We start from the raw sequence: 23,630 nt of genomic DNA on the forward strand, positions 1-23,630 counted from the left end.
ATGGCGAGGAAGGGCGAAGCCTCCGCACATCTCTACGGTGAGCGCGGGGCACGGCGGGGCGAGCGCCGGTGATGGGGCGGGGGCGGTCGGCGCCTGTACTGCCCTCCGGCCTGTTTACAGCGTAGATCCGCCCGGCCGAACAGCGGCGGCCAGAGGCAGACGGAGTTTGTGTCCCTTGGCGAATGTGGGGGCGCAGTGGCCGCAGGGTCCCCCGTGTCGGCGGTGGACCCCGGGACGCCGGAGCGCCTGGCTCGGCCTGGAGCAAAGTAGGACGATCGGTTCAGGAAAAGAGCCGGTGGGCGCAGAGATGGGGGCGGGCAGACCTGGAGCTTCCGCCGCCGCCCTCGCCGCGGGAGCAGGTGCGTTGTGGCCGCTTTGTCCGCGTACTGGGGCAGAGAGGGGCCGGGCGGCAGGTGCACACGCCGGGCCGGGCCGAGTGTGCCCGGAGCCGACTGGAGTGTGGGATGCCCGGAGCGGTGTGCGGGGCCGTGGGATGCCCGGAGCGGTGTGCGGGGGCGGAGCCCGCTAAGCGCTGGTACCTGTGGGGTGCCGGTGTTCGCGGCGCGTGCAGCGGGAGCTTCCCGCTGGTCCTGCTAACCGGCGCCGCGGGAAGGTCACCGGGGGCAGGACTTCATCTGGGTGTTTGGGCTCTGCTTTAATTGCTCCTTGGAAGGCGATGTATTTGCGATAGGGGACACGGGGTTTGCGAAGCTGCTTAGCTGGTTTGAAGGTGTTGCTACAAAGCTGATTTCCTCTTCCAATGTGCGCGATATTTCCGTGGCAAAACAAACGTGCAGAATGAGCAAACCCCCTTAGGACTGGTCTGCTGCTCCAGGAGCCCCGAAGGCCTCCAGCAATGAGCTGAGTTACGCAAAAGCATAAACGTGGCTTGGTAAAGCAGCCTTTGCCTCGGTACCACAGGCATGCTGGTTTACACCTTGGAAAAATCTGGTTTTTAATTCACTGCCATGTTGTGAACCTTGACCTGACTAAATGAAAATCCATGGCTTGGCTTCCTTCGAAAAGGGAAATGGAAAAAAAAAGCCTTTAGGGAGGGAAGACAAGCCACAAAGCTAAGGTGAAATAAAAATTGGTGAGTCTGAAATAATTTAACTTCTGAGAGAACCTTTTTCTACTCCTATGGAATTCAAATGGTTTTGCAGATTACTGCAGAGAGAGTGTAGGCCTAGGATCATAGATACTCAGCATTGATGGCAGAAAGAGTGGAAGTATTATTCTGGAAGAAGAGCGGGAACACAGTATTCAGGAAGGGAAAAATAGCTTTTGAATAGAGTTCAATAAGTACTATGTATGCTTCCTCATTTGCTCCAAGTGTTTTACTGTCATAATACGGTAATCTTTTAAACTTCATTTTGAAAGCGTGTTACATGGGTAAGAAAGGGTGAATCTTTTTATTCACCTTTAGGGGAGAAGGCAGCTTTCTGAAGAAGTGTAGAATTTTTGCTATTTGAGCTGTTTCATCAGTGGGTTTACTTTCTTTTAGTTCATTTACCTGTATGGGTATTAATAGTGGTAATGTTTATTGTGTTACTACATTTGCAGAAATCCAGAAATTACTCTGCTCTTGTGTTGGAAAGCAAGGTTCTTTCCCTTATTAGATCCCATAATGTTCAGGACTTATAAAACAGAATGTGGAACCTTTTTAAAATTGAGCATATGTAATATAGTTTTCCTTTTAAATTAGATTGCTGTAATAGTTATTCTCTTGACTTTGTTGTCTTTGTCTGCCTCTAGTTATTTATTAGCCTGCAGGTATATTTTTCAGAGGAATAGATGTCCTAAACTTCTTTCCTTGGAATCTCAGGGATTCCTCACAGCATTTGTAAATGACAAAGGCAAATGCTTCTCAAAGTTTTTTAACTTGTGTCATCAGTCTGATTCTTTAGAAATGATTAGTCAAGTGCATGGTTTAGGAGTGGGGTTTTATATGTTAAGGGAAGCAGTACTTTTCTTTAATGTGACTGCAGTATTAAATGCTATCATGTGACTGTTGAAATGAATGTTGAAATTATTTTTTACTTCATTGTAGAATCAGTGATTGTCCCATAAACAATTTCCTGTAGCAGTGAACTGCAGTTCAGTTTTACCTTACAAATGGACACTGAAGGCCAAAGGGATGATGACATCTTTAAGAAAAACTTTTATCACTATTTTAAGAAACATTGAGAAGGCCCAATTTATTATTTCCAACTCAAATTCATCTAGCTTTTTTATATCTGTGTTTTTAGATCTTCTCTAGGAAGAACTACTTACCCATTTTTTTTTTTTTTGCTAGTAATGGATGCAACTAAAACTTGAGTTTATAATTGTGATTTCCTAGTTACTGCTGTGAAGTGATCATGTTAGGTTTCTCCTAGGAAGAATTATGTTTCCAAGCTGGGGAAGTTCTGTTTCACTTGGGACAGCTTTTGAGGAACTATGACACTATCAAGATGTTATTCTTGTCAGTTGGCCTGCATTTACCATTCTTAATTTCCTCCAGTTATGTATGTGTACTACCCAGGAAGAGCATCCTCAAACGGAGGAAAATTGGCTATTTAGCCACAGCAGTGTCGTACTATGTGGAAGCTATTGGCTGTGACACTACTGCAGGTAAAGCTTCCCTAGCTACTGCTGGTAAATCCTTGTGCATGTGTATGTAATTAAATTTGCCTTCCGAGGTTCAAATTTCATACCAGTGGGGTAGGTTCATATCAAAAATGAAACTCAATTTAACACTTTATTAATATTTTAGTATACTCAGAAGTGTTGGAATAGTGAAATGCAGATTCAGATGGCTTATAACTTTCTTCTCTGACATAAGTTTGGTCCACTTCATCTAGGCTTTGTTGTGCATGTTTTAGGTGGGATAAATAATTTACTCTTTGAGTAGATCTGCTGAACCTAGTTACAGAGCTTCAGACATACCTGATTTTGCCAGCATCCTAGTTTTACATAAAGTGATTCACTGTGGAATAAACTTGGGAGGCTGGGCAGAATTTTAAGGATTTTAAACACTTTGTAATATGTTCCCTGTTGTTTTTTACTGCAGGCAGGTCTTTCTGAGTGAAAACTTTCTCAGCATGCTGCTTAATTTTTTGTCTGTTTCTGTGGTAATATCCTCCACACCATCCTTGTCCCAAGAATTACAGTCACTAGTTCAGTATCCATGTGAGAACCAGTAATGAGTGGTGTTCCTATTGAAACCAGTGCTATTCAGTATGTACATCAGCAAAATAAATGAGGTCAAGTGCACCATCAGCACAACTGCAGATGACACCAAGGTGAGTGGTTCAGTTCATACACTAAAAGGAAGGGATACCATTTGGGGGGAGGCGGGGGGCGCATGACAAGCTTGAGAATCTGCAAGCTGCTTGAAGTCAAGCAAGGCCATGGTCCTATACCTGGGTCAGGTGATTCCCATTATCAGCACAAGTTGGGGGATGAATGATTTGAAAGCAATGCTGCAGAAGAAGGACTTGGAATACTTGTGGATGAAAAATTGGCTGTGGACTGGCAATGTACACCTGCAGCCCAGAAAGCCAGTTGTGTCCTGGGATGCATGAAGTGGTACACCAGATTGAGGGAGGTAATTCTGCCTCTCTACTCCATTCTGGTGAGACCCCACTTTCAGACCCTGAAGGTACTGCATCTGTCTCCAGCATTCTCAACACAAGCAAGGCAGGAATCTTGGAGCAGGTCCATAGGAGGGCCGCAAAGATGGTTAACAGGCTGGAGCACCTCTCCTATGAGGAAAGATAGAAGAGTTGATATTGTTCAACTTTTTGATATGCATAAAGGGGGTTTGTGAGAAAGATGGAGAAAGATTTTATTATATCTTTTTTTAACCCCTCGTTTTTTGGTTTGTTTTTTTTCCTTTTTGTTTCTCCCAAGATTTCTATTGACAGGACAAGGGGCAATGGTTCTTAACTGAACGAGGATTTTGGTTGGATGTCAGGAAGAAATTTTTTATTCCAAGGGTGATTAGGTGCTGAAACAGGTTGCTTAGAGAAGCTGTGGCTGCACGTCACTTGAAGTGTCCAAGACCAGATTGAAAGGGACTCTGACTAACCTAGTCAAGTGGAAGGTGTCCATTCCCATGACATAAGGTTGGAATGAGATGAGCTTTAAGGTCTCTTCCTACCCTAACCATTTTGTGGTTCTGTAAAAATATGAAAAGCACTCCATACCAGAGATGGTTTGGTCAGTAAGTGAATAGGCAATAAAATTGGTAGGATTTAGGTAATACAATTTTTCCTCATCTAGTGGTCTAGCACTTTTTTGTATTTCTTGAGCCAAATTAATTACTGCATTTTCAAGTCCAATTAAGATTCTAGAGTATCTGAAAGTATCCAGGTTCTATGTTTGTTATCCTTTAGCACTTGTGTGTTGTACATCTTTTAGCTTATTGACTTAAGCTGAGCCATTCTTGTTAGTAAGTTATTGGCTCAGCCGATGATACAATCAGAACACATATAATCAAGGAGATTAATGGAACTGTTATGCATAGTTATACTCTATTGAGTGGGTTATGTATAGCAGTCACTGGACATTATCTAGAAAGAGTTTAATAAGCTAGGTTTCTTGTTGACTAATTACACTTGGTTATATTTTTTAACAAGCAGGATACTAATACATAGTTGAGGGGAACTTCTCTCTACTACCATCCCAAGCCTGTATTGTGTATTATCATACACTAACATAGTGTTATGTTATAAGCAAAAATAAAAATAAATTGGCCATAATCATCTGGTCAGAAGAAAAAATGCTGTTAAACACACAGAAATGTGGAGATGCTTTAGTAAATTTGGTAACTGATCTTCACTTGGGTATAAGAAAATCTGTTTGCTCTGCATTCACTCCTGAAGTGCAAAGGCACGTCACATTCGCAGTTGCTTAACTGTGTTTATTTGAGTTTCCTGTTGCTAGTATCTGGCTCAGAGGCAGTCAGATTTACAAAATCTCCTAATGTGATTCCTTAGCATCTGGATATTATGTCAGGGAGGCTGACATAATATTATTGTCTAATAATCTAATAAAATAATACAGAAGCATCTAGGAATAGTGTAAATTACATTAACTTAGGGCTATTAAAGCACATAAACGTAAGAGCTTTCCTGTGAGGTTAGGAACAAGGTGTGTTTTATGGAATAATACTCCAATTCGTTTAATACAGGGAAGATAAATAGCCCATTTGTTAACAACCTTACTTTGTTACAGTGAAGGTAAGGAAAATGTGATGGCTGTGCACTGTACAACCTATAAGTGAACCTGGATGTTTAGATTTCCATATGTGGAACTTGTACTGAATAATTTGGGACTTTGAAGAAGGTGTTTCAGTCAGAGGTTGAGGAAAACAGTGAAGAAGTACCCAAGAAATCTTGGAAGGAGACTAACAGAAGAGTCTTTCAAAGTTCTTTTCAACTTTATTTTCTTTGAGCACTTACTTGGGAGGTGGTGTGATACACGGGACTCAAAGTCCAAGAACTTGGTGTGGGAAAGTGGTGACAAGTCTAATAAGTAACTGTGTGTGTGGGGGGGGGGAAAGTTTATGGTAAACATGTCTTTTATTTTTGCTAGGATGACAGGAAATAAACGCCTGGTGACTGTTTAAGTGGATGTCTTTGATATCAAAATATTCTTAGGAAACAGATCCGAACAGTGACTGAGTATAATTTTGGACAAAAGACTTGTGCAACTTAAACTTTATGTGAATGCTTCTGGTTTTTTTTTTTCTCCTTTTCATGTTGTCAGTCTAAATTTGTTGGTACCAATCTTTTATGATAGTGGAATTCCAGTCTCTGGAATTCACTTCTCTCCAGGTATAGATATAAATAGCTTCATACCTGCCATTCCGAATAATAGAGCTGCAATCCATATGAAGCATCAAGAGTTTTTATCACTTTAATCTGCTGCGGCACTTTGCAGCAGCTGGGATGCTATAAGCACGCAGAAGTAAAAGTAGCCAGGAGGGAATCTCTCTCTCTCGGGGCATAATCCCACACAGTCTACTGCTGATGTAGAAATTCAGTGCTGTCCACATGCCAATACAAATTATGGGCAACTTTTCATGGGCAGAGATGGAATACATCTGACTGTTATTTCTAACTAAGGGATATTTGCATTTTTCCAACCTTATTCCACATAAATGAAATCATCCTTTCCCTCCTTGATTGTGCTGAAGAGAGCTGCACAAGTGACTGTACTCTTTGAAGGTACTGTGTTGAGCAGTCACTTTGAAGTCAAAGGTCTTCTGTTTTACTAAAACCTGGAATGATGCCTTTGATTGACCTCTGACATCTGCCAAGAAAAATAAGTTTTGCCTAAAATGATCCTCTCCATAAAGAGGACCACTTAAGGTTCCCAAAAGATGTTTGGTGGGTTACTTCTTCAGCAGAAAGTCCCATGCTTGTACCTCCTTTAAACCAATAGATATCTGTTAAAATACATGATTTAGTGTGTACTTCTGATGCGGTAAGAGTGGGAACCCATTTGTAGTTTAGGAGTATGTTTCACCAGAAAGAGGAGCTCTAACATGAGTGGTCTGGGATACCACATAATTATCTCTTCTGTACAGCTGATTGTATATAGAAGAAAGTGAATATCTATTGCATGCAGATCATCTAGACTTGTACAAGCTGATGTGCTTGAAATTTGGTAGCTGAGTAAATGTCCTTTATAATCAGTGTACTTTGAAATAAATGAATATGTGGAATAATAACTCTGGTATTTATTAAATAAGATTATTTTAGTGGATATTACATTAAAATTAACTGGTGTTTTTCATCATTGATATTTTTCTATAAGAGTCATAATTTCTTGGATATGATCAGGTTGCTAAAAACCAGCTAAGTGTAGCAAAATACAGTATTTATTTTTAGATTCCCCGTACCCCCCCAGCAGAATGATTAATAATTCCTATGATGTGTTGCATTATTCTGTCAGACAAAAGGCAATAAGCTGTATCTGTGAATGCGCCTTTTGTTGATTTCACTACAATGCAATATCTGTGCTAGCATCTAAGCAACTGCTATAAACAGAGAAGTGATATGCCCCGTGACCAATACTCTTGAACTCCTTTAATATTTACCCCATAAGTAATTTAAAGGTTTGTGTAGGATTTGTGAGATAATACAGTTCTTTCACACACATATATATGTGTGTGTGTATTTAAGTAAATATGTATATAATATATACATATATATCACTAACAGATTTATTATAACTAGGAATACATAATTTCATTTGGAAAGCAAGTAGCATAATGTTACATTATATTGTATTTGTAGTTATGCTGTTCATGCCGAGCAGATCCTTTCTAATTTATGCTGTTAGACTTTTCACAAATGACTAAGTGCTATGGCAAGAGCCATGTAACACCAGTCCACAAGCTTGAGGTTAGCCACCATTTTGGTCTCCAGTCTGAGGGAAAACAACCATCTTGGCAGCTTATTCTGGAATTGTAGAGAGGATAATAAAGAGACCTCAGGTACTGGAAACTTGGCTTTTTCTTCCAATCCTTTTATAATGAAAGGTTTTCCTTTCAGCTAAGGGAATCAGAAATCTGTATGTAGTGAATGAGTGGTTTGGGATAATGACAAGCAGAATAGGAAGAGAAAGTTTCTTAACAAAGTGAAGGTAACTCCGAATCAAGTGAATTTGTAAGTGGAGACTGAAAACAAATTAACAAGTGCACTAGAATTCTGAGCCAATGACAATCAATGAAGTTGTATAGTGCACCTGGAAATGTAGCTCTGCAAGCAGAAAAAAATAAACCCCCCCACTGCCAAGAAATTTTTTCCAAGACTCTTCCCTGTTATGTACACTGTAACCACTGCCAAAATAAGATACATGAGAAATCCTACAAATGTTGTTTGTTTATATGCTGTCTCCCTCAAAAGTATAAGAAAAATATAGTAAGAAAGGATGGCACGGTAAAAGAACAGTGTGGGGAAGTGTTTCTTTTTTTTCCCCACAGAGTGATTCTTGGGTGATGTGGATGGTCAATTAATGTATTTTTGGTCCCCTGTTTTTTGACTTGTTTAAGCTGTTGGGCCAGTACAGTTAGTGGGATCAGTTAATGATAATACTGCAGTCAGTGTGGGAATTAAAGTTCATTAGATTTGACTAGTCCTAATAGGCTTGTGCTAAAATGTGTTGTCTCTAACCATTTTCTATCATACTTTGAGGCAAAGTATCATAGTTTTGTGTCTGTACCAAAGATTATCTTTAAAAGGCGTCCTGCAGTAAATTTGCTTTTAAAGTATTGAATTTGCATGTATTGATTTTGCCTTTAAAATAATAAGTTGTAGTTGCCCAACCAAACTAAGGCAGCTGAATGACCGTGGTCCTTAATACAGTCTGCTCTGCATTTGGAAAGATTCTCTTGTTTATGGGTAACATTCTGCTCGTAGCCTGCATAATAAATGAAACTGAAAGAGGAAGTAGCTTCTGTTGTCACTGTGTGACCCCAAGAGCCTTTCTGGAGCACTTGTGGAAGGGTAGGACTGTAGTCTGTATAGCTATGCCTTTTTTGACCTTTTAAACAGGCTTGCACTGTCTGCTCATCCTCTCACCCAGACCTGATGAGTGCTTGCAAACCCTTGGGAGAGTTGGGCACTGTCTTAAAACATGTTTTCCTGACACTAGGGCATTTTAACTTTGATATCAGTCATGCTTAGTGTAATAAAGGACTAAACCATATGTGTTTGCTTTCCCTTGCTATGGCTTTGTACATGATTTCCACTTACAGGGAAGTAAGTGGAGTAAGCTGGGATTGGTTTACTTTTCACCCTTGTCCCTACCTTTTCTTTTTCAAAAATAGATGAAAACTAAATATTTGATTAGAAGATTAAATTATGTGCTTATGTTTTTATGGGCTATGTTTATATTTGATGACAGCTAAGTATTATGTTGTCTTTCTCTGCTGCTTTGGCTGCACTACAGAAGCTGTGGTAAGTTATGTTGTGGTTATTCACAGCTTCCTCCTGACCATTTGATACAATCCCTCAACCAAATGCTGCTAATGTTACTAATGTAGATGGTTCTAAATAATTGTGAGGTTGCATCTCTCCAAGGGTAAAGAAAGTTTATGCAAACTATTAGTATAGATGTCAAGTTCTTGTGCTATAGTTGTTGTCATTACAGGTATCAATGCTATCAATGCTGACATCATCTGGCATCTGGAGTATCTGCTTTATCTTTCATTATTGTCTTTCTCTCTATTCTATCAATCTGTCTTCTTGTTACGAAATACAATTTAAGTTTATTGCATGCTTCTTCATTGTTGTCCTCTGTTTTAAAGGAATTTTATGGTTTTCCTATTCCCACTCTGTTGGTTTCAATTCTACATCAAAATAAATATGAGCAAAAAGCAAGGAATCTGAAGCTTTTTTCTATGTTATATTTGCAGTATATTTCACCATTGAAACTTCTTTTTTAAAGGTAATTGCAGATTGCCAAAATATAATCTTATTTAGAACACAAGATTTCTCTCAGGAGGAGTTTGTACTTGACTTGCAGCTGTGAATCCTCTGTAATGCGTAATGGACCCCTGAAGGAAACCTGCCATTTTCTTTAGCAACACCTCAGTAGTGATAAACATTGATCAAGAAGTTGTTGGAGGTGATTTTGTTCATTTGTTTTGCAGCTTTCATAGAACTAAGTAAAAAGTAGTTTGCAGCAGATTTTCTATACAGCTGAAAGTTGTTTGCAAATCTTTTCCAAATCTTCTACTGAGTTACATGCTGAATCTGTAATAAAAGAAATATTTTGGTCATAAGAAAATCTTCCATGGGAACTACTGAGTAAGAAGAATGTTGCCGTGTACTATCACATTAGAAAAAGATGAGGAAATGTTTATTTGGTAAAGGAAGCCTCTTATTTGTTTGGTTTAATACTTGTGTGTTGCTCAAGATGGGAGACTTGCAGAATGTGTGAGAAGTTGTTCATGCTTCAGGACCATTTCCCAGTAGCACTCAAAGCAATTGAAAATGGAATTGTATTGATATTGTGACAAACTGTCAGAGTATCCCAGAAATAATAGGTCTTAATACCTAATGCAATAATGTAAGCTCTGGTTGGCTTGATGTATTTATTCCTGGTGATGCACTGTGCCAAACAATTGAAACACTTCTATTCTAGGAATACCAGTAGGATGGAATGTGCACTGTGGAACAGTTTTTTTTTGTTTGAATTCTGTAGTGGGTGGGAAGTATTTGAAGAGTGGGGGGCCAATCCACTGCCATCTTTTTTTTTCCCTTAAGTCTGAATGATGGCTTTTATATGTTCTGTGAAGACACATAGCTGCTTCAGTGTTCCAGCACAAGTTGCTTAACAAAGTAGGGCTTGGCAGGGTAGGTATCCAAATCACAGTGAGGGAAACAGGGACTTATTTTATGTCTTGGCATGAAATAATCAGGAAACACATAGTTTAAAGTGTTTTGCAAGACTATAGAGTCACTGGCAAACTGATTTAATTTTCAGATTTTTAGGACAGTAATCCAGAAGTCAAGCATTTTCTTAGTTCTTTTCCTAGCCTGTAGTGAAGCAGGAAGAGAGACTGGGGATAATTATTGTGTATTGTATGTCAAAAAAAGCCTGGGATTGAAAAGCATTGGCTTCTATCCTTAGAATGGAATAGCAATGTGGAACAGCCTTCTGGCATGTGAGACTAGATGGTCAGTCTTCTGTGTCCTAGTATTCCCAACTTGTCCCATTTAATCTATATTAATTCTTTCAGTTTTTATGGAAGCTGTGATTAGGTTTAGTGATTGAGATCTCTCACAAAAGGTACTCCAAGAAGAAAACCATATGTTAATCTTCATTTTGTCTATTAATAATAGGAAAATACATGGTTGTGTTTCAGGTAATTTTCTGTCAGTCAAGTTCCTTATTGCATTTCTTAAAACATGCAGGATATATATGTGCTGTCACCCACCTCACTCTGCTTTTTACCAGTACATGCTCATTATCTTTAGGGTTCTGTCTTTGTTGTTAGCAATCAGGAATAATTTCATTAGTGTATTATCCAGAAATCAAGATCAAGTAATAACTTACTGTGACTATCTAATTCTCATTTATGCACAGTTTACTACATAGTTTACAGTTATTGTTTGACTTAAATGGATTCAATGGATGGGAGAGTACTGTTAACTAGAAAATGTTTAGGTGCATTAAATGAAATTATTGCTGATGTTTAAGATTCAAGAAACAATTCTTTGTAAGTCATAATATTAATTGTATCTTGAAAACGTGCTAGGATTTGAGCTTCTTTCAGTTCACACTTCTTAATTACAAAGTTGCTATGCTTTAGAGTCAACATTTTGATTCTGAAATTGATTTTTTTAATAGTTTATTCAATTTTGCAGCTGTCAGGATAACCAGAGTCCCATTTTAACTCAATGCCTTTAGATTGTCTACTAAATACAACTTGTGGTGGACCTGTTTTCAGTGAAGGACATATGGATAAGTTGCTGCTGTTCCTCAATACCTGATCAGTCTTATGAACTCTCCTGCACTTATGCTACAGATTGTTCTTCAGTTTACTCTTCTGCATCATCTTGTTCCTGTTTCCCTTGCTTACCTGATTGTTTCCATTTCCACTTGCTTTTTGTTCTATTTTTTTTCATTACTTCCTTTTTTTTCCCCTCCAGAGGATTTTTTATTCCACTTAATCATTAATCAAGCCCCATTAATCACAGTTTACATGGACAATCTGGTATTGTGCCTTTAAGCTGAAGAACAAATATTGCTATTGCTGCATTGACAGGGAAGGAAGTCTGGGAAGTCGAAAATATTAGCATTCTAAAACATTTGATCAGCCCTATTTTAATACCCGACCAACCAAAAAGCCAGCACCAAACAAAAAACCCCCACAATCCTGCCATCCTGGAAGTAGCACTCATAAAAAAAAGAAACACCAAGAAACACCACTATTGCACAGACCACATATTTTCTTAGCAATAACATGTCTTGTTTTGGTGATTGGGGAGTCAGAATAGGCAAACATTCAGAAGAGCTCTACTGCTGTAAAAATCTCAATAGAGGCGTTCCTGTATGAGGATGCTCTGGCTAAGAGACCAAGGAAAATCCTAAATAAGTTGGTTTTGTTTTTTTTGCTTTTGTTTGCTTGTTTGGGATTTTGTGTGGTGTTTTGTTTATTTGTTTGTTTTGGTTTTTTCTGAGAGCTCTTTAACATAAAATTAGTACTCTGAGACTGGAAACCAAGCTTCTCCCACCAGGCAAGTGTATGTGTCAACCAGTCGTGTTTTCCTCTTGGCTTGCTGACAGTGATCTTAACTTTTAAATTACTGTCCATGTGGTTTGCTTATAAGGATCCCAACTGTCTGCTTCTTTTCATTTTTTTTATGCCCCTAGTTCAGTTTATAGATCACTCTCTTCACTTTAGGCAAGCCCAAACTGGGTTACTAGAGTAAAGAAAACCTTCCAGAAAATAGTAAAAGGGCAGTCAAAAAAACTTCTGATACTTTGGCATCAATTTCTGCAACATGAGGTCTGCTGCTTAAAGCATGAGAAATTCAAAATTTCTTGCTATTTTTAATACATATGTTTGCAGCTTTTCTTGGAATTCTTTAGTAATTGGCACACAACTTAAGGTTGCTCTTTAAGAGCCCCATCTGTCTTTAAAAAAAAAAAAAAAGATACAATTTAGAAGCAGTAGAGAAATACGGAATTTCTGAACCATTGTTTCAGACTAGTTCAAGTCTCATTTGACTTACAGGAAAGACTTAACTGGGCCCTTTCCTGTGGAACCCATACAGATAACTGTCCTTAATTGAGCAAGTTTAAAAAGATTTGCAAGATTTAGAACTTCAACTTTCAAATTCTTTATGCTGAATTATACACAGGAAAGGAATGTATATTGAGTATTTTTCTTCTTGTAACATAAAGTTGTGGTTTTTTTTGACATTTCCTTTTATTAATCTCTCTGTCAACACAGGGTTGTTTCTACAAAACATCTCTTTTTTTTAAATTAGTTTCTAGTTACCTTATAATTTACAATATTGTTGGAATGTTGATGTCACTCTTCACAGTTATTTTCTGTGACAGGCTTCCAAACAGATTGATTCTTGGGCTGGCAGAATGTTTTAGGGGACATGAAGAGCTGATTTTGTTTTAATGGGTGATGATGCAGTGTAAATGACACCATTTCAGAGGAGACTAGACAAATGCTACTGCTCACTGAGATATTTAATTAGTGCTATGTATTCAGGTATAGAAAGCAGATTTAGTATGCAGCAGTCCTTTTATCTGATTGGTCTTTATGTACCTTCTAACATGGCCTTTTGATTTTGGACCAGTTCTTCACATTAAAAATGTATAAAACATTTTTATCTCTAAAGGTGAACAGAATGGAAGTGTCATTCGGGAGCAGTCTTGTTTCATATATGGCAGCACAATGGCAATAAAAATGTGGTTAGGAAAAGGGAGAATAATTTGCGATTCAGGATGGAGAATTACTTAAGAATGTGAACTAGGAAATGAGGGTTGAAGGACATTGACAGAACAGGAGGAAACAGATTACAGGACCTGGAACCTTGGAGGTTACAGATAATGGAAATAGCACTTAAGAATCCTTGAACATGTTGTACTTATTTTTTAGCCAGAAGAATTCTGTGAAGATGTCCCTATTATGAAGGGATTGCTCTCTTAGCAGAACAGTCACTTCTGCTCAACTGGAAAGGATGTATGTAGCCTGCTAGCTAAATATAGGTGACAAAAAGTGATTTTATGCAATAACATGTGGACACATGCCACCTTGGGTTGTTACAGTCTTGCATTTTAGAGTCACAGTGAAAAAAATCCTTCCAATTTAAATTTTAAATCTACGTATGTGTATGCTCACAGATCACACATGGAAATAAACAGTAGGTAAAATAAAATTGTTGCAAAATTGCTAGTTAATAGTTTGGGATGTTTTAGCTTCTCCAGAGATCTGGAATATTTAGTAAGTCCTGATAATAAATTCACATATTTCACATTTATGCATAATGTAGTACAGCTATAATATCTTTCTCCTCACTTTTGGTTCTTTAAAGAGATGGGTGGATTAACAGAACATAGGAAAAAGTAGGGTACGAGCATGCACTGTGAAATCTTCCCTCTACACACTGACACTTTGATTTTGCAATACCTTTTGTTTGCATCAACCAGAGGTTGATCAGAATGAATACTATGGTGTGGTGTCTCATTGGAGAAGGCAAATTCAGACTGCAGTCTCAAGAGATTAGATTGAGTGTCCTGTGGTAATGCCTTCTGTAGGCATTACCTACATAGTTTAAGCACAGTTCTGTGCTTTAGACACTAACTTGACACCTGCTTCTGCAAGAAATGGGCTGTTTCCTAGAAAGACTTTTCTCATAATGCACAGCGCTTGGTATAGTAGCACTGCAAGTCAGTCTGTGTACAGTTTTAGGAGTCACTGGGTATCAGTTTTTACAGATATCAAGCTAATTTGAAATTTTCCAGGCTTAGTCCTCTTACATGCAAAATTTTTCCAACAGTTTTCAGATCACCATTCAATTAATAATTTCGTTGCTGTAACACCTAATAATGAAATGTATGGAGACATTGTTTTCTGTATTAGTGTGTAACAATCTCTCATTAACTGTGTTTGTTGAAAATGCCAAGAAGTTCTTTGAGGAATAAAAACCTGTAACTAATAGTGGATTATTTATTTGCTAACAGTCCTAGGAACTGAACCTGGCTCAAAGGATGCACACCAACTTAGCATAATATGTTGTTCCTTTAGAAGCCTATAGAAACAGAAAACATCAGTAGTCACAGTCCTCTTCTTTTGTCTAAGAACACAGTAGGCTTTGTGTAAAGTCAAGCTTTTGATTTCAGAGTATTTTCTTTTATGAAGACAAAATAGAGAATACAGTAGAAGTCTGTTTTTATTAATAAGTGAAAAAATTTGGAATAAAGGGTGACTTATGACCCTTTCTAAGCAACTGTATTTGCTCAAATATATTATTAAATTGCATCTGCCTGTATTGTAATTTAGAGAATATATTCACTGTTCCAGACACAGAGCCACTGTTAACACTGCTAAGACTACAGAGCACATCCTACAGTGAGTGGCAGAAGTCTCAGAAATGAAGGCAAAATAAATGAAAATGTGCCTGCCTGTTAAAATACTGCATCTAGTTAACATAGCCTTACAAACTCTTAATTGTCACTGCATATCTAATGGTTCGGAAACAACCAGGGAGAGCTGGTGCTTTGTTCATTATACCAGACAGTGTGCTCTACAGAGACTGTACAGAAAGACAGGTGTTCATAATAATAATGCATTTTATGTACAATGTTAAACATAAATTTTAACCTGTTAAAGCAGCAATAGTCGTGACTCACCAAATCCCCATCTGAATGGTTTAATTTCTGTATTCTAATACCATACTGAATACTAGTAACCAAGTGCAAAAGTTGGTAACATATTTGGGCAGTGGGACTTTCATTGAAACTGTGGGTGCTTGCTTTAAAGAATGCCCTTTGTTAAGACAAAATAAGACATTTTCGAGCTTTGGAAATGCCTTGAACTATCAACATGTCGTATGTTAAATTGTGCAGCTTTATGTAGGGTAATTTACCAGATGCTGCTCTGCAGACATGATCTATTGGTGTCCAGTAATATTTGGGTGAAACAGTCCTTCAGCTGTTGTGGAGAATATTCTGTTGAGGGAAAATGTTTTACTAATGTTAAATATGCTTGGGCTTCTGTACATTGTTCTTTAATAAAAATTAATTAGTCACTCTCTATGTAACCATCCTGCTGCCAGATCAAGGTTTGCCTTGGGAGCTGGGCCACCAGTACCGGGATTGGGCTGGCAGGCTGGGCCTGTTGTACGGAGCTCAGCAACGCCAGCAGCTCCGAGCGAGCGCGGGGCTGCTCCAGCCTGCGACCGGCAGGCAGAGCTGACGCTGGGCCGGTGCTGCGGGCAGTGCAGTCGGGGGCCGCGTGGGCTGAGTAGGGCCAGACGGCTCCGTGGCGTCGGGTAGGAGCGCGAAGCGGCCTGGGCTGTGCATGGCGAGGGCACGGCCGAGCTGCGGCTCGGGGATCAGCCCTGGCTGAGGCCTCCTCGCGGCGCTGCTCCAGAGCTTCTCCAGAGACGGCTGATGTCCCGTGGCCGTGCTGAACCCAGGCCTGGGGCAGAACGGAGAGCTCATAGGGCTTGGCATTAGCGCTTCTCTCACTCAGATGTGCACCAAAAGGGGATGCCTGAGGCGTAGGCCTGAACTAGGGCAGAAAAAGTCTTGCTCTGCTTCCGTTTTTTCAATCTCTTTAAGCAAAAGAATGGTGTTATTTCAGATATGAAATGCAAGGAGAATGGTGGCGACACCCACAGAAAATGTGTTGCAACAGCTTGTCATACAATAATGGCATACAGGGTCTTGTTAAAGAAACTGATTAAAATTTTACTAATTCTCCAAGCTATATAGGGATATTTTCTGGGTGGTTTTCTGTCTTCTCTAGTAATCAGCTATCAAAGCTGTGTGCAGCTCCCATGCCAGATTCTCATAGACCATAGGGCTAAGAATTTCTGAAAGCTGTCCATTTAATTGTAAAGACCATTTTCCCAGAGACTTTGTGCTACTTTGTAAGACCATACGTCATAAATTTGTGGCCCCCTTTCCCTCAGAATAAATGACTGTAGGAGTGGATATTTGTATATTCTATTGAAAAACAAAGGGTGAGAGACAGCAGTTTGTCTTGAGGGAATCAGTATGTCTGGCTTACAATTAAAAAAAAATTGTAATTTCTTAATGTTATATTTAAAATCAGAACTTTATGTATATACTTCTTTTACAGAATACTCGCATTTAATTTTTCTGATTTTCAACTGGCCCATGCTACAAAGCTCTTATTCAAATGCTTCTACTTCAATAGAAGGAAAAACATAATTTGTAATGCCACTTCCAGTATTCTCTTTGCATCTAAAAGAAATTTTAAATTTGCAACATAAGTTTTAAATGGAAGATTCTATTTAGGTTGTAATAGTTGTTTTCTAGAAAATACTTCTTAGTAGAAAAATCATTAGGAAGTAAAAGACAATTTAAAATTGTTATTTGTTTTTAGTTCTTAATGGAAAATAGTGACAAATCTATTAATTGTCTGCATTTTGGAGTAATTAATCATGTAGGACCAAGAGTCCATCTTACAGAAAATTATAAAAATTATCAAAGGTCTGAGTCCACGGGATGTAAACTTTTTCTGGAATTTGATCCTTGTGCTAAAGGTTTAGTGGTATAAATTTTGTTAGTCCCAAAAATGAATTGTGAAAGGTTATTCATAGTCTACCCTTAACAATAAGTCATAACTTGTTCTGGAGCAAAAGGTTATCTTACTTATTTTACACCTTCCATTTGATTTCAGTTCTAGACTCATTTAATTTTGTAATAGTAGTGATGGGGCTTTTGTTGTTGTTTAATGAAAAACCTGACAACAAGCTAGAGGACTGGGCAATCACCAACCATATGAAGTTTGACAAGGGCAAGTGCCAGTTTCTGCACCTGGAATGGGCAACCCTGGATGTAGAGACAGACTGGGGAATGAGATGCTGGAAAGCAGTGCTGTGGAAAGCGTCCTGGGATGCTGGTTGACAGAAGGTTGGAGTGTGAGTCAGCAGTGCTCTGGAGCCGGGGGCGGGGGGGCGACTGTGCTTGCAGCACATCAGGCCCAGCATCACCAGCTGAGCAAGGGAAGGGAGTGTACCACTTTGCTCTGCGCCCCGTCGGCTTCACCTTGAGTATTGTATGTTTTGGTCACCACAATATGAGAAAGCTCTTAGAGAGCATCCAAAGAAGGGCATCAGAGATGGTGAAGGGCCTTGAGGTGAAGCTGTATGAAGGGCCGCTGAAGTCGCTTGGTCTGTTCAGCCTGGAGAAGAGGAGTGTGAGGGGGGATTTCATTGCAGTCCACAAGCTCTTCATGCAGGGAGGAGGAGGGGCAGACACCGATCTCTTCTCTCTGGTACGCAGTGACAGGACCTGAAGGAATGACCTGAAGTTGTGTTAGGGGAGGTTTAGGGTGGCTATTAGGAAAAGGTTCGCAGCACCAAGCCTGACAGAGTTCAAGAAATATTTGGACAATACTCTCGGGCACGTGATATGACTCTTGGGGATGGTGCTATGGGGGATGTTGGACTCGATGATCCTTGAGGGTCCCTTTCAACTCAGTACATTCTGTAGTTGTGTAAAAATTATGTTCAAATTCCTATGTTTACCTGCAGGAATACAGTTCCTCTTAAAAGTGGGGTCCTAATTGTAAAAGTGAATTTGCCAGTTTCTGAATGTGCTCAGCAGACACTTCCTGCTGAAGTGGAAGTACCATACATTCATACTACATCAGTAACAGGTTAGTGCACACCGGGCAGAGAATCCCCAAGACATGAAGAGCCATAAGGGGAAATAAAATAGAGGTAATTGTCTTTAAAATTTAGATGCCTGACAATTCATTGTCTTCAAGACACAAGCTGCATTTTTAAATGTTTAAAAAGGCTGGGCAGGAAGGAGGGGAGAGAAAGGATAGAACCTTATCTTAGCATTCTGAGAATTGTGTCAGTAATACTGACTGACAGATTTTAGAATTATGGAACAACATGTGATAGCTATGTTCATTTTATATTGGACATTTCACTAATATGTTGCATTAGGATTTTGATATCTAGCTTTCAAAAAAAACCTGCCGGCTCATTAAACAAATACAGGCAACCATTGACCATTCTTGGTTTAATACACAGCTATTAGAAAAGGCCTTGGTGTACAGAGAAAGACACATCTTCAAAATTATGCATTGCGGTCAGGGGTCTGATTACTGCAGTTTCAACGTGGCTTTTGTGAATTAGACACTAGTTTATTCATAAGGTTGTGAGTCTGACTGTTCTCATGCTTCCAAAGTAATTGAATGCATTTGTACAAATAAAATAGTGGCATATAGATGGTGTACACAAAGTCCAGAATAATCCAGCTCTTGTTTCATCCACCTGGCATTTTTATATCTAAAAAACCATGTATACTTGCACTTCTTTTCCCAGTAGCAACAGTGCTGTGTTGTGATTATAAATGGTAGATGCTGAAGTTAACGCCCTCCCTCTGAGATTATAAAAGTGCTATTTTAATGATTTATAGAAAAGGTCTTTGTACGGTATCTGTATGCAGCATTTTACTGCATAAGAATAACTAGAAAAGGTTACAATGATATGTCATGGTATAAAGCATTTGGGCTTGGAGACTCTGCTTGGAGAAAATATCATTAACTGTCATCTGTCATTCTAGATCAGCTGGAGTAAAGCAGACTAAAAACAGAAAAGTGACATTTTCTGATCCTTGATAGAAAGCATCTGATTATTTCAAAAAACACCTTTTTCTGGGTAAAGCATTGTCAAGGCTGTATTTTAGGTGCTGTTTTTTCTAAAGCATGAGAGTGCGTTCCAAGGTCAAGAGCCCTTTCTAGCTGGATTAATACATCAAAGCATGGGGAAAAGGAAATATTTAACAAAACAGTTGCATCAAACATAACTAACAGACAGAACTTGCTTTGTTCTAGAGTTCACCCAGTCTCCTGGGCCCAACCTCACTTTGAAAAAAATGTTCTGCAGAATAGTTGAATTTGCAGAGAAGTTTTCCCACACACCATACTATTTCACAAGTATCTTGGTAGCTGTGTCTTTGCTTGGATATTCCATGAAACTTGTTGCTGTGTTAGCCGCAGAACAAGAATAAGAAATGGAAATTGGGAAAAAAAAACCAGACAATTTCAGCTCCAAAGAAGAATTTGGGGGAACAGCTAATAAGCACATTGAAACAGCACTGTATATATATATGCTGGGAATATTTTGTTTGTTGTTCAGAGAACTGTAAAAGTTCCACTAGCTATTGGTGGTTTTGATCACATGTCAGAAATGCAGTTCATTGATAATTTGCTTGTAATACATTAACTGTATACATTTTCAGTCCCCTTTCTGAGGGTAATTGACAACTGGTATGCTTCAATACCAGCCTAATAACCTGTGCTGTCAGTAATATTAGGAGAATGTTAGATGTGGACCTTTGACATGAGATTATATCATACTGGTGATGTTTTTTCTAATGTTAAGTGAACATGGACAGCATAGTAATTGTACAGTCACCATCAGGAAAAAATATTGTGCAGTCTTTCAACTGAGTCATATGGGAGTATGATGTGTTGTCATTCACTTTGTCTTGTGGCTATGACATGGAATACATCATACTTTTTCAGCTACATGGCTAATTATGACACTTCGATAATAATTCTATTCTTAGAGTTTGATTTAGTGCTTGATTTTTGAACCACATTAGAAAAACGGTCAGCCTTCTCCACTGAACAGTCACTGACCTCAGCATTCCTGGCCAATTCTCTTTATGCTGTGCGCATGCCCTGGAATTCTCAGGAAATGAAGGAATCTGAATGATGAGTAAGACTGAATAGTACATAGTTTGGTCTGCTTGAAACCTTAAACCCTTGCCTTTCACTGTGTTGTGTTTTTTACCACCTCTTCCTTTATTCTGTTCTTTGATAAGAGTTGCAGCAGTGGCACTTGGCTTGTGAGCAATGCTGAATGCCCTCAGCTTCACTGTAAGTCAGCAACAGTCACTTTTGATATTTGGACTAAGGGTGGGTGGAAACTGACTTGCACATTGAGATCTCTGTCTTTGCAGCTTTTTAAAGAAAAGGGCACCTAAGTGATGAGGTGACTTGCTTATATCATCTACTACTCCTCTTCCCTCTTCCCCCTTCCATTTTTTGCAAGTTATGAGTCAGTATCAGTAGCATAATGGCAGTCCAGAAACTTGTACTGGCTCATAAAGGATATTTCAAAGGCAACTACCATTTAGTATGATTTATTACGCAGGAGAGGAATCATAAGTGTGTTTTTATTATAGTTGCAATTTATGTGTGCATGATTGTATGAAGCAAAGCAATGCAAAGTCCCCAGGCAGGTGCAAAGGAGAGTCTCTTTATTGCAAAAACCAGGCCTTTTTACGCAGGTAGCCCATTATCAGTTTCATAGTTTTCAAACGTAACAAGCATAATCCAACCCGCCACTATAAACCATGATTTGAACACGTAATGTTTATATAACTTGTTTTTCTACCTCCAATTCAGCTGAGTCACTTTCCCGTAGTCCTTTTTTTCTTAGCAAAAGTAGCAGGCCTGAGCCATGATTTTACAAAGGTAAGAAGGGCCCTTATTTTATAAGGTTTTTCCTATATGCAACACATGATATTATAAGAAATGTTATACCTGAATCTTTCAGAGAGGAAAAAAGCCCCAGTATGCCAGTAAACTAGGTACAAGACTTACTGAAAGAGTTGTTTTTTTATTAATGTCAACCTTTTGACTTATTAGACTGCTTCAACACATGTGTGTCTCAGAGTAATAATGTATTATTTTACATTACTAGGATTATTAGCCTGTGTCTGCATAAGGAATATTTCATGGGGCTTAAAATGTACCTTAAGTTCACCCTAAAAATTTTTCTAAGTATAATTAGACTACCACTGAACAGCACTACATTTCAAATATTTATTTGGATTCTTTGCAAAATTAAAACTATAAACTTTGAAAATTTTAGGCTTTTATATATGTTCAAGAAGTTTCTGCTTCTGAAAGGGATAGATCAGTTTTGCAGGGAAGTTGTGTTGGGATTTTTTAATAATCCTACTGAGAACAGATCGGCAGAATCATCAAAATCTTAATGTGATTTTTTTTAGAGAAACATAACTGGGATGAACCTCTTTCAATCCTACTACACCCCGTGCATTTGTTAGCAGCCTAATTTGTTGTCTTGTGCACTTGCATGTTTGAGCATTCAGTTAGCAGCTTGAGTATGCAGAGGCCTTTCTAGCAATATTTTGCATTCCTTGAACTGACTGATGTGCTCCAGTAGAGGGGAGCAGCGCCTGCACATGCAGATCCAACGGCTTGCTAATAAAAACACTATTCTCTCAGAAAGCTGTACCTCTTCTAGTCACTGGCACGTGTAATTATTGACCAAACACCAGGGAAGAAACCTGAAGAAATTAATAGTTATCAAACCAGAGACAGCATTTTATTGGAGTTGAATAATATATTGCTGACCAGATGCATGTTAGTTAGTGTCCATTTTTGCTTAGCACTGTCTGTTCAGTGCCTTCTGTTTCTTTACTATATTGAGATTTAGTGAAGCAGCCTTTCACAGAGGTGCAAACTTGAATGGGAGCACAGTAAAATTGGTCATTTGGCCTTACTGCATTTCTTTTTTTTTTTCCTATATGCCTAAGAGTGACAGGAGGTCTTGGGAGGTAGTTAAGTACCAGGGGTCAGTCAACAGTTAATATTTTGCAAGAGATTAGTCTACATCCTTAATGTGTTACTTTTACTTTGGTTGCCTGATACTAGTTATACTAAAGATCTGATTCAGTAAACATTAGAACATTGCTGCCAAGTTCTCTAATAACAAAATAGGCTTTGACTTCATATCACAGGCATCTTTGGTTAAACATCATATGAGATTATTATTCTTCTTTGTCATTGCGTACTATGCAGTGACAGGGCTGACTTAAAAGCGTTGTTTTTGTCATTCCAGCATGTAGTTCAGCTGTGTCTTGTACAGTATCATAGGAGTGCATATGAAAGTGTACACATTTCTCATTGCAAAATTCTACAATTGGTGTTTTAGTCATATTCCGCAGAGAATGGAAATTTCATTCTGGTCAGGATCACCACATATAGATTCTGTTCCTTTGTGGCTTCAAAGGAGAGATTGCCTCAGGCTTTCAGATTCACATACTGATTGTAATGCCTTTTACTTCTCGTTTCACTATAAAAACATTACAGTATCAATATAACAATGCTGAGACCTTCTAGCATTACCTCTTCTGTTCTGCACTTTTGCTGCGCTGTGCAGAAATACAAGAAGAACATTCTAGTAAGAAAAAATTTAGTAAATGATGACTACTTCTACAGATAGATTTCCACTTGACAAGATTGGAAATGCAGTATCTAGCAGACAGTTTATATTTTATACTTATATGACTTAAACTTTGGGGTGCTAGTCACATATATAGAAGAGGAAAGGTGCAGCCATCTGTTGCATGTAAAGACTATTTATTGTCACGGTAGCACAGGCTACAGAAATGTAGCCAAGAGTCTTTTACCTTTTTTTCAGTTATCAAATAATCAGGATTTTTTTTCACTTATATTGACTTCCGTGTGCAGGAAGGTGCAGCTGTTTCCCTTTCTGCATGTGCAGTGTAGGTTAATACAAGCTGATAAGAGTCATTCCTCTTTGTACAGACTGGCTTGGGTAGGGGGAAAAAGCACTGAGTGGTTACTTTCTATTCGCAGAAAGTCCTGCCTACTTTGTGAATTTCTCTTCTAGTTGGAGAAGTCTGTTACAATCAGCTTTATTTTAAAATCTATTTAAATAGCATTTTTGTGTATCTCTGCTTGCTGGGGTAAGTGTGCTAGCTCGCAACATAGAAGTACACAGTTGGTATCTCACACAGACAGCTTACTCAACTGATCCAGGTACAGTAACATGGATAGAGATGAAGAAAACTAGTATGGAAAACATGGTAATTTACTTGCTTTCTTAGAACAT

At 38.7% G+C, this 23,630-nt stretch overlaps 1 protein-coding gene across 1 annotated transcript in view; it reads left to right on the forward strand.

The window, feature by feature from the left end:
• Positions 1-23,630, forward strand: part of SLC44A5 (solute carrier family 44 member 5) — a gene marked incomplete at its 5' end in the record, with an annotated part of 61,304 nt that continues 37,674 nt past the window's right edge. The window contains one exon of the mRNA XM_084210999.1: positions 1-37. Within this exon, the coding sequence (XP_084067125.1) occupies positions 1-37 (37 nt within the window). The remainder of the gene's footprint in view (positions 38-23,630) is intronic.

Source organism: Fringilla coelebs (assembly GCF_963513975.1).
Source record: "Fringilla coelebs genome assembly, chromosome: 9".
NCBI lineage: Eukaryota > Metazoa > Chordata > Aves > Passeriformes > Fringillidae > Fringilla > Fringilla coelebs.